We start from the raw sequence: 12301 nt of genomic DNA, 5'->3' as shown, positions 1-12301 counted from the left end.
GTCAGCAGAAATTTAGATATCCAGTCCACATCAGGTTCCCCACTGACCCTTCACAGCACTTTCAGACCTTAGTGACAAATATTATGTGCAGTGCCGTTTGCTGTGCAAGAACTTGTGTGAGAGAATATTCTGGTAGCCAGGTCTTGTCCTTTCCCAGGCTGGCTATTCAGTCTTATGTCAAGTAATTTGACTCAAATTTCACAACATTTCCTCATGAGAATGACCCTTACAAACTACTTCATTTTCAAAACCCAAGGTTTTTACTCTATATTTAATCCATGTATTGTATAGAAAGAGACTTAGGTAGTGAGCATTATGAGTCCCATCATGAGAATAAAAAAGCAAAGGCCAACTGCTTCCATAGCTGAAAGGTGGCCAAGGTCACTAAGTGTTTTGAAGCATACAACAACTGCTCAGAAGTGCCAAGGGAGTACATCTCACTATGGTGATGTAATGCAAGTAGAAATAATATTTAGGCAAGGAAGCACAGGAAGGAAAGAGGGTGAGTGCCAAGGTTACGCAGAGAGCAGATGCTGCTAATTCAAGGTGGCATAACTGAGGCGCTTGAACTGCATGTGATATGTGAGGAGATCAACTGCAACTCTTGGGATGCCGGGATTCCCAAGCAGCTGGAAGTGGGGTTGTGCTGGCAGCAAGCTCTGCCAGGAGGAAGAAAGCCACTAAGTCTGCTGCAGTCCTCCTGGCGTTTTCTGTAAGTTTTTATTATCCCAGATCCCTGCTATGAGGTAGAAGAATTGTAGGATGTTTCATATATGAACCACTTCCAGAGCTCCCTTTTCCCTTACGTTTTCTCTAAATAAATGCCTGGATCACACAGACATGCACCAGTTCCCGGTTTACTTCTGTATTCTTGAATTCAGTTAAATCTTACCCTCAGTTGGAATACACTAAATTAATCAAACTCAGGACATGATGTTAGGTGAAGACAGTAATACAAGAACCAGCTCTCAGCCTCTTGGTAGGTCAGGAACCACTCCAGAGAAGGAGAATATTATACTTCTAAGTACTTAAGTCCTAAACACCAAAAAATCTTGTCAAGGGAAAAAAGGATGCCATATTAGTCACTACTTTTAGCTAAAAGTGCTACACTGCTCACAGATGGTAATGTGTGTGATTTGAGTATATTTTAGGAAGCATATTTATGGAAGAGACTTCAGCTGTGCAATACTGCATGATACCAGGACTAACATACAAGCTAACATACTTGTATGGCTGCTCTGCTTAGAGATGTAGTATAATCCCACCAGCAGAGGGCAATTAGTTGAACTGCCTAGCAATGCTGCCAGAAGACTCTTACACCACTTGCACCCCACAACCTGTATGGTCATTACTACCTTTTAGTTGTCTGGTCCACACTCCGTGCTGTTAGGCAGATACACTGGTCACCTCACTGTCAACTCGGCTTTGGACCAGGAAGACCAGGCTGTTGACTACGTAAGTGTGGATTTCTCATGTTAAGCAGAAATCCCCCTTTCTACAGGAAATAAACACTGCTTCTAGCAGAACAAACTTTCCACAAGCCTATCTAGTTCTCATAAAGAGTTTTAATTTGGAAAAAAACCCCAGTCTGACTTTAAACATTCGTCCAGAAACTTTCTCCTCTTTTATCCTAAGTTACTTCCTAGATGGATAATTGGCTTTTTTTTTTTTTTTTTTTTTTTTTGGTCTCAGGCATATGCCTAGGCTCAGCTAGTAACATGCTCTGTCATGCTGTTACGGAGTAGAAATGCTCTGGAAGTACCACTGGAAAAAGTTAGTATCTTCCAGCAAGTGGTTTTCCCCACTGCAAGACAGCTGGATGAATCATTCCCTGGAGGATTCTTCCTCTGTCTTTCCACAACACAGGGAGCCTACATGATTACCTGAGACCAGGCACAGCTAAAATTAGAGATCACCTTCAAATTAAATACTAATGAGCAGGGCACTCTGAGTTCCAAAGTCACTTCATTTGTGATGGAAAATACTTCCAAAATAGTAAAACCAGGATACTGTTGACTCAGTCAGCTTCCATCTGATAATCTTCAAGTACAGAGAGGTATTTTTAAGGCAGAAAACCAGCCAGTACCACTAATATTTTTTTTTTTTATAATGCTCTTTGATGGCTTTCATGCAATTCCAACCTGAAAAAAAAATTCCTACTTACTGACAGTAATACCTTGAAAAATCCAAAATAGCTTCTCAGATGAGTCAGCCTAAAATCACAGTGCTATTAAATCCCATGCTTTTGATTGGGCCCAATTCAGAAATGTTTAGACCATATTCTGATACAATTACGAATGTCAAGTAGCACTTCCATGAATAATCACACTGGGCGCAATTCAGATGAAACGCTATTTTTAACTATCTATAAATCAAACAGGAAAAAAGAAAATGCAAAGACAAAAAGAAAACTGACCCAAAACAGGTCTTTTAATGAATTATTAAAGTTCTATTTGCAGGGCAAATTTTCTGATTTCTCTCACTGGCTGTTATTTCATGCCTGTGCTTTTCTGGACTCTCTTGCAATGCTGGTAGCCTACTGTTCTGGTGAGCTTGACTCAAGATTAAATGCTGAACTGGAAGCTTCAAATAGCCCAACCAAAAAAGTTTACCTGACCTTGGTCAGCATTCTAATAGGTTGCATTTTTTTCATTTCTGTGAAATCAAAATTTAAGAAACATACTAATGTCTAAGGCATGAGCTGGTGGTGGTCTGAGCAATCAAAACTCCAGCTGGGTTCTATAACAAGGCAGGTGATCAGCAGAGCCCAGCTTCAGGTTTTGGAAGCTACTTTATCTACACAAAGAAGACTATTAATTAACACTTTTTAGCTCAGCAAGTGTCAAGGCAGGAACAGACCCTTTGGCATTTCTTGTAACAGCATTACTCGTACTGCTTTGTCTAATAGATTTGTGCTACCCCCTGAAATCAATGCTAGTAGGGAACTGGTTACGCAGAAGAAGCTGAACACCTTGTGATTTAGTCAGGACTTAGTTTTGCCACTATAAATCATGTTGAGCTACACTTTTTTTGAAGAGTAAACTGACTCATTTCCACCATGGCCTTTTGGGTAACAGGCAACTCAACAGAAACACAGAACAATAAAAAATCCCCCCATAAGGGTCCACTTACTTGCTGCTAAATCAGGGATGTTGTGCTGAGCTGCATCAGTGGACAACTTGACCAAGAATAACATCTGTTTTCAATTCACATTTGAACATTACATGCCATTTCTCACAAAACAGAGACCTATTTACCACGAAATCTTCCCAAATGCATCAGTATACCATGATGTTATTTTCTTTTTGTTTGTTTTTCATGACAGGAGACTTGTTCCATTCAGTCCCTGTGGTGCCCTATAGCACAATCACAAACTGAATATTAACAATATGTCCTAAAATGTGGTCTCACTGGAGGTATGGCAGAGACAGCTCTTATTTAAGAATCTGCCACAATAATAAGTTACTGGGGGATGGAGAAGAGAGGGAAGCAGAAGGAATTTAATTTATGATGCATTTTGTATAAGTATTCCTTTGGTTCCTCATTCACATTTTCTAGCCTAATGCATTATAATCATGGAGTTAAATCTGATTGCGTTACCTTGGTGCATTGGGGAAAAAGAAGCCTTTATAAATGGGAGAGCTATACTGCAAAAACTCCCTCCTGCATGCATGACAGCCAAGCCTATTGATTTCAGGTTTATGAGTAAAAACTATAAATCCACTGCTTGTTCACACCAATATATACATATAAATTTACATGAAATTAGATATGGTTTTGATGGATTGGACTGCTGATTCTCCTCAATAAACCAGGAAGACCAATTAATTTCTGCTATACTGTGGTCTAGTAAGACTGGTACCTTGTGTTCAAACTGCAGTTATTTTGTTACTATCTTTACTCAGGAGTTCCTAATTGTTAGCACATTAAATTTTAATAAAAACCAATATTTTGCTTAGCTTTGAATGCTGGTTACAGCATTGCTTGTTTGACACAAAGAAAATGTAGCTTCTTCGGCATAAACTCAAGCAGGCAGGTATTCATAACATGGTTTTAATATATATATCACTGCCAAGATGGGTTTCTAACGACTGGTCTGGCTAGTTGTGTAAGCTCAAGCAAGGAAGCAAGCCTGGCTGTTGTCCCTTTGTGAGACCCCAGCTGTCTCCCCAGGCTGAAGGGAACATGATCTCTGCAGACACTCCTTATTTAACCCCTTTCTTATTTTTTTTGGCCCCACTGACCCACTAGTACACATGGCTGGATTTTATACTGTGCAGCTCTGGGCTAGCATGGGAGAGATCTGCCGTCAGCACCTCCAGCATGGGGGTAGCTGAGACACAGATGGAGATACAAGTCTTTTCTTCTTGTGTGCTAGATCTGGGTGCTATTAAGAAAGCACCTGACAAAGCCACTGTCTGCCAGGTGATTTTATTCTTCCAAGGGTTTTACAAGGGTACATTTCTTGTTTATCTGCTGTTACTCTTCTCAAAACATACTCTTTTGGAGGTCACTACAGATAATGGTGTGACGCCTTGAAGCGAAGGCAGTGGGCAGCCTGTTCTACCACCAATGTCAGCTATGCCTTGAGCGAGAAGGTAGATGAGCTGAAATCTAGAGGCCCTGTCCAAACTGAATTAATTTATATCTGTACATGCAATAGGACTGCAATACCTGTATGGTGTCTAAAAATTGTATACAACAAAATACTAGCATGCTCTTCCTGATGGAAAAATACACTGTGTCTCAGGTATCACAGCTCTAAGAGATACTTTAAAATTGGGTTTGTTCCATGTTATTTTTCTAGGTTGACAATTAATCTATTTTCTTGGGCTTGGTTTGGTTTTACTTAGGTTTTAAAAATTATCTGGTGGTGGTCCCTGTAGTTGAATTTAGATTTGTTCAGTTTAATGGTCTATTTTTGCTCCTCTTGGCTTTTTTATTTCTAAATAGCTGCTAACTGTGATTGGGGAGGGTATGACGCAGATCCCACCATTAATCAGAGTAACCTCACTGTGTCGCATGGCATTTTCCAGCTGCGATAATTGCTCCTACATGGTCACATGAAAAACTGGTTTTGGGCGTCCTTGGTGTCACGAGTTGCGTTCTACTGCGCATTAAGCAAGGTAGCTCATTCTCACACGAGCATCTGACCATACTTGTTAGAAACCTTTGCCAGCGGACTGTGTCCAGGGAATTACGCTTAAGGACTTGGTGAAAATTTTCTCCTATTAGGGTCTGGGAGAGAGGAGTGTGCTGAGGCCAGGGGGCTCTCTGGATGACCTTCTGTGACACACAGATGATAATGTCCAAACAGATAGCAATTTTTGATGCAGAGAACACATACCAATGGAGGTAACAGGACTGGAGTGTTGCAAGGCATCTGGAGGAAAAAATACCCAAGTAGCTGGCATTGCCTAGATGTTGCTTTCCCATCAACTGGCAACAAGAACGATCTCTCCATTTCTATCAGTTTTTTCCCAGCAATACTTGGTAGCTGCCAGAGCTGTGACCCCGCCATGGCTTCACATTTCCTGACCCAAGAATGCTCCCCATTGACCCTAATCAAATCTATTTTGAGATAATAACAAATTAACAAGTCTCCCCAAGAAAAACAACATATGGCTTATCTGGGTCACCCAACTCCGGGAAAACTGTGACCTCAGCAAACTTTCAGGATCTATTTCAAGAACATGCATTATCTTCATTGCCTTTGTTATCTGAAAAAGGGGCTGAATCGGGAACATATTTGTTCAGGACATAACCTACGCTGGATGAGTTTAGAAATGTCATAGTTTGAATTTAGATAGCTGGTGCGCTAACAAGGTAAAGAACTTAACCCTTCCCCTCTCGCTCTTCCTTTTCATCTCACCTACTTTCCTTCTTTCATAAATATTAGCTGGTCATTCTCCCAAATATACCAAATATTGTTATACGTCTTTATTACAAATGAGTAAAGGCAACACTACATAAGCTTGCTCAGTGCATGCCCTTCAATACTTTCATTTTTGTGCTTTATAACTGTGTCATATCTTAGCTAACCAGACTGTTGTTTGTTGGATTGTTTGGATTTTAACTAGACTGAAGTGATAATTGCATGAGATTTTATTGCAATGGTAAATTTGGGTAAAAATATTGGAAAGTACTTAACAGAAGAAAATTATAGGAAAATGTTTCCCTGCATAAACAAATGCAGATGTTGATGTCACTGCAGTAAGAATCATTTGGACTTTCAGCTTATGGCACTTCGACTTGAAATTTTATGAGCAAACTTTCACATGTCAAGTTTATGCATTTTTGCCTAATCCATGAGGAATGTGATCACATTTAACCTAAACAGTAGACTCTGAAAAAACTGTATGGATGTGTGCTGTACAGGAAAGCAGAGCAAATATGTCGGTGAAGTCATCACCTGCAACTGTGTCCCCAGTGCCTCTGGACACCCTTGGAGCAGGTTCCCCTTTAATGCCCATTCAGATCTCAAGGCCCGCAGTGCTTTTGTTTCTACATTTCTCTACTGCCAAGATAACGAGTGGGCTCCAAAACTGGCTTAATGCTTCCAGTGATCCATCTAGAGGAGCACCATTTGCTACCCCAAATTCCACTGACAGCAGTGGAGAAGATCTGACAAACTGGGTTGATACTGATGTGGTCTTGCATGACGGAGTTCCAGGCAGTTGTGGTTATTTTAAGACAGAGCAAATTACAGAGTGCTACTGTTCTGGGAATGAATCAGGGCTGTGTGCTAGATGAAGGGATGGGTTGTGTGACTGCTGCCTTATTCCTTTTAAAAACTGGAAGGTGATCATGGCCAGCCACAGTTTCAGAATTTGTAAACTGGCATCTGACTAGCACAGCTCTTACAGCACTTGCTTGTTTAAGCAATTATAATTTCTCACTTTGCAGTGCACAACACAGATTGCTGCTTAGTAGCCTCATTAAGAAATATATAGTAAAAGAATGGAAATACCTGATCTAATTTCTAAATGTTATTGTATGGGCCAGAACAGTTACACCATGCTTTCTTCCATCAACTGCATTAATTTTTGGCTACTGCTTTTAAGCAGAGCTGCCAAAAAAATGTTTAGAACCTAGGGACATTTGTAAGCCCTGCAGGGCTCCCTTACCTCATTCAATCATCTTTATCACAGATACAGAGATGCACATTTCTGCTGACTTCAGGGGCATTCATATACCCAGCAAATCATCTCTGTCTGATCCCATCTGCGCAGCTCTGTTTTTATTCCTAATAAACCTTGAATTTTCAGGGGAATATACTAACATTCAGCTAACCCTATTTTTCCTAACCCAGATTTAAAGGCAAATGAGGAATATGATTGAGATAATATTTGGAATTGAACTCACTGTGAGAAGAAATACCTTGGGATGTTATTTACCTTAAAGATTTACATTAAAATAGATCTGACGTAGCTGGGTCTTATACTCATGTTTTGGATCAAGCTGGTGTTAAAAAAAAAAATGACATGAAGGTGTACTTTGGTATTAACAAAGTTATGTAAATGTGATTTGTTGTTCTCTAAAATAATTAAGTAAAATACCCCGGTCAGATGAAAGTTACTGGGCATGCTAATATTAACAACCTTTAACATAAATGGAAGAATGTCCCTAGGACTCATGAACTCTCCAGACAGTTTCTGTTAACTGCCTATATACATTTAAGCAAGAGAAACATCCTGAAATTGTCAGTTCTCTACCAAATTTGATTATGCACATGTAGTGGACGGCAAAAGTCTTCACTGGCCAAATTAGAAAAATTAACATTAAAAAAAAAAAACTAAACCACCAACAAACCCTTTTGTGACACAAAAAGTACTTTTGAAGGTGTGTAGCCTTGTAGAGCATTCATTTTGGCTTATCTCACCTTGGAAATGCAAAGACTAATGATAACAAGTGATTTTGAGTGTGTACTTTGTACCTAAGAAAAAAAGCGCATTCAGTGCAATACTACTGCAAGCAGCCACAGCAACGTGGCAAGAAGGTGGAGAGATGTTCACTGAGATAAAAGGAGGTTTCTTGCCTCAACATTGCAGTGAAACATGCAGATATGCAGGCCCTTACCTTCGGGGAAGCAATCTTCAGGCTCCATCAGCTCTTCAGCAAACTCAGGGATCTGCTCCAGCAGTTCTGCAGGATTTGTCAAATCCACTGTGCTGCCTTCAGAAAGACTGATTTCATCAAGCTTGTTGTCAACAAGAGCAAAGATGAGGAAAACAAATTGATCAATTGACCTGAAGGAAGTAGCTGAATTTTTATTCCACTAACCAATACCCCAGCTAAAGCCACTACAACAGAGAGACATCTCCATGCACTTCACATGGTGCCCGTTCCTCGAATGACAGCTCTGCCTACGTTGCAGTGAGCTAGCAGTTGACCCATTAATGAGAAAAAAGAAAGTTATTATGTAAAACTTACTTTTTTTAAACAAGAGAGAAGCAAATTGTAGAAAGACAGTGAACATCAATTGAATATGAATGGTAGGTGGAAGCTTGGAATGACAGAAAAACTCACGATTTTAAGGCCTGCATGTCCTGAAGGCTCATACCTTCAGATGGGAGGAACCAGAAGTGGGACCTAGGTCCTTAGGCCCCTCACCCACGCCTCATGGGTGAAATCTGCACCTTGTCTGTTAGGACCATCCTCTGCTCCCTGCTGCCAAAGCTTCTCTTCTGAGAACAGCAGAAGTCCCTCTGACACCAAGGTCCAGTCACACGATGCTACAGAAACATGCGTGTGAGAGGGCTTTTCCACCTGCCTCATCCCATGCCTAACTTGTTCCCACCACGTGATGTTGCCACTTGCCTTGTGGGCACACACCTCTGATCTCAAGGTGATATGGGAGGAAGGACACATTCACTGCTTGCCTGAAATATCTGACACCATCATCTTAGGTGCATTGTTTGGACTCAGCATTTCTCAAATTCTCCTCTGCAAAAAGGGGACAAGGAAACTCCTGATTCCTGAAGCACTGGTTGCCTTATCTATTTAGAAGGGGAACACCTAAGTAGATCTGGGTAAAAGTTGCTGGGAAATACATTATTTAAAAAAAAAACATTTTAGAGGTAGAATTTGCTATTAAAAGAAATACAATGTAGATTAAATATGTCACCCAAATACAAAACAGAAATTTCATTTCAGGTCAAAACTTTCTTTCAACAAATCAAAACATTTTCTTCAGAAGAAAACAGGGTTCCACTTTACCCCCTATTTTATTTTACTAGTCACAATAAAACATTTCAATTTTGTGCTAATCCAAAATTATGTTTTACTTGATTATTCACTTGGCCACTAAAGTGGTTCTGTGATTCTGTGATTAGACCAGCCCTGCTTACTGTTTCTGACTGTATTAGAGCAATATCTGGCACGAGTGGACAACATCAAAGCTGGCAACTTCTATGTGTCACATCATGCAGAATAGCTATAAACAGGAGTCAGGAGAGTTGGGTGATCTGTTAACTGTTGTCTGAGTACCTACTGCAATCTTTTTGTGCGTTATCATGCAATAGTACTATCTCCATTAAAAAAAAAAAAAGGACAATAATACTTACCCGTGCTTTTAAACAACCTGTGAGATAGCTCTATGAGAGATGGCACGAACACATAAAATACTATTTTCATGAGGATGATAGCTAGAGAACAGGTACAGCTTTACATATTTATTATTAATGTGAAGATATGCCCTCTGTTTTCCAATATAGACAATAATGCAAAATTTATTGTTGAATTGAGAGAAATGCTAAACCTGGGGTAAAATGGGGAAGACTAAACGTTCCAGCAATGCTTGCAAGAGGGGATGGAAGCTACTTGTTTGCAATTAGCTGCAGCATCCAGAAGGTCATAGTCTTGGCTAGGGTTTTTAATGCTCTAATCCAAAGGGCTGCAAACAATTCAGAAGAAGCCTTTTAAAAAGACAGTCAGAACAGAAAGCGCAGGTCAATGACATGGATAAAGCATCTAAAAAATCCATATTCAAAATGCAACTCTGGTACAGAGCCCATTTTCTACAGACTACCAATGGCATATGATAGTGGAAAAAAAGTCAAATTTTAGCACAGTCAGAACTTTCTGGTACTGTTCGTTATGGAATGCATTTAAACATTATCTGTTCTGTTATGAAGACATCAAAACACAGATCACTGAAATACTTCTAAATTGTATACAGCTGTAGGATGTAGAAAATGGGGGTTCCAATGAGAAAAGAAGCCTTGCTAGATATAATTCTTACCAAGAGACAGAAATTAAAAAAAACTGTGAGAACAATGTCAGCTCAATAGCATTGTCAGTAAGAGAGCTGGATTTAGCAGAGACAGGCTAGGGAATTCACAGAACACAACACAGTGCAATTAAAATACACTGCAAGGAAAATATCCTGAAGGATCAAGAATTCAAAACAGTTATTTATCAGAAGGAGTTTAAAAAAAATTAGAATCCATCAGAATCAAAGGGAGATGAGGAACATGCAAGACAAAACAGACAGGATTTCTTCTGAAAAGCCTTTGAAGAAGAAAAGGAGCAAAAAACACTATACATAGGTTTGAGGGTCTGAACTGGGACTTCACAGGGTTCATATGGTTCCAAGAAGGAACCATATGTATGAGAAAGGAGGGAAAGAATAGGAAAGCTTGTAGGAAAGAAGCGAAGGTCACCCTTTGCCAGGAAGGTTAAAGGGATTTAAGAAGGTTTTCAAGAACACAGTAAACGGAAGAGCTAGAGACATAACAACTGATGAGCAAGATGTAACTCGTCAAAATGCAGTTTCCTAAGAAAATAAACTCTTTTTAAAAGAATCGAACACAGGGTCCAACAAAAAGTGTGAGGACAGCTTGTTAGAATTAATACAAATACCTAGAAAGCCTGAAACATATGCAAATCAGCAGATCCAGATAACCACCTCGTAGAGAATAAAGGGATGCGATACAGCAAGTTAACACACCGTTAGTGATCAATAGTGGACACTCATGGAAAACTGGGAACAGCCCAGGATAGCAGCAATAAGTAAACACAATACTGAGCATAGAGAAAAGGGAATAATCATGGGAATCACAGATCACTAAACACTCACTGTAGCCTGTGATTAAAGTAAATTAAATAACGACTCAGAGGACAAAAGGAGAGTGCTTTCTTGGAGTGAAATGAAAACAGAGGTGTAAAGGCACTGAGGTGGTTCTCCTGTATGCCAAGTGTACTGTGCACAAACAGGGTGCAAAGATGCCAAAAGAAGGCAAAAAGGACAAACATAGAACCTCCTCTTTCTTGGAACAAGTAAGTAGAGGATTTGTACCAGGCAGAGACAATGGGACCCATCAGAAGCCACTTTGGGAGACCTCCTACTAGTGCATAAACATGCCGCAGAGGGTAGTTCTTAATGTGTTTCTGGGTGGAATGGCTGTTTTAAGTACCCAGAGAGGGTTTACACACCCACCACTTGTGTCTGTAACAGTGGCAAATGGGTCTGAATGGGTTTTTCAGAAAGCCTTTAGCACTGAAATGCTGAAATCTCCCTGAAAATTGATGTTTGCTCAAGGCTTAATTCTCTTGTCACCCTTCCTCCCCCACCTCTGAAGATCATAGACTTAATCTATCAAATTGACGTCTGATATATAAACCTTAAGAAATATCTGGATGCCTATTATATAAAAGTCTACTTTTAAAATAAATAGTAACCGGCTTGGATTCACCCATTGCTGGGTGGAGAAAAGCCATCCTAAGGACCCAAATATAAAAAAACCTTTGTCTTCAGAGGAGATCTGTAGGGATTAAAGTCAGCATTATCTTCACTAAAGATATAGAAGAGGTACTGACCAATATAATCCTCATGTTTGCTGATAACATTAAATCAGAGAAAGTACAGAAACCGAGGAAACAGAAAGTAAAGAAGTGAAACATGGAGAGAATATAGCAAATTGGGACTTGACTCAAAACAGTACAAATGAGAGAATTCCAGGAAAATGTCAATGGAAATTCTGGAAACCTGAACTAATGTTAAAAAATTAGATGTGATTTTGCAGGGGCATATAATAATGCAGAAAACCTACATGGAAGCATCTAGGTAATGAGATACTATTTCCTCTATTTATGGTTGGAAGTTGTGTTTGGAATATTGTGCTTACTTCTTGGTAAAAGAACTCCAAAAATAAATAATTGGTGAGTTGCAAAGAGAAAGGTAAAAAAAAAAAAAAAAGTCAGATAAAGGGCACAGAGATATTCATTTACAAGAAATAATGCAATGAAAGAACAGTGGCAAGTGACTTCAGCAGGTAAGCCAAAGACAAAAGGAAGCAAA

The 12301-nt window shown here is 39.6% G+C and overlaps 1 protein-coding gene across 4 annotated transcripts in view; it reads right to left on the bottom strand.

Annotated features, from left to right (window-relative positions):
* LOC133209774 (sodium channel protein type 5 subunit alpha-like) overlaps window positions 1–12301 on the bottom strand; it is a 212753-nt gene that overhangs the window by 42750 nt on the left and 157702 nt on the right. For all 4 annotated transcript variants that reach the window (XM_061348581.1, XM_061348584.1, XM_061348592.1 and 1 more), the window contains one exon: window positions 8080–8200. In XM_061348581.1, the coding sequence (XP_061204565.1) occupies window positions 8080–8200 (121 nt within the window). The remainder of the gene's footprint in view (window positions 1–8079; window positions 8201–12301) is intronic.

This window comes from Neopsephotus bourkii, unplaced genomic scaffold, assembly GCF_033783945.1.
Source record: "Neopsephotus bourkii isolate Nb327-2 ecotype Australia unplaced genomic scaffold, CSIRO-AGI_Nbou_v1 NB_53, whole genome shotgun sequence".
NCBI lineage: Eukaryota > Metazoa > Chordata > Aves > Psittaciformes > Psittacidae > Neopsephotus > Neopsephotus bourkii.
Note: the sequence above shows the minus strand (reverse complement) of the source record. Positions and strands in the feature narration are given on the sequence as shown.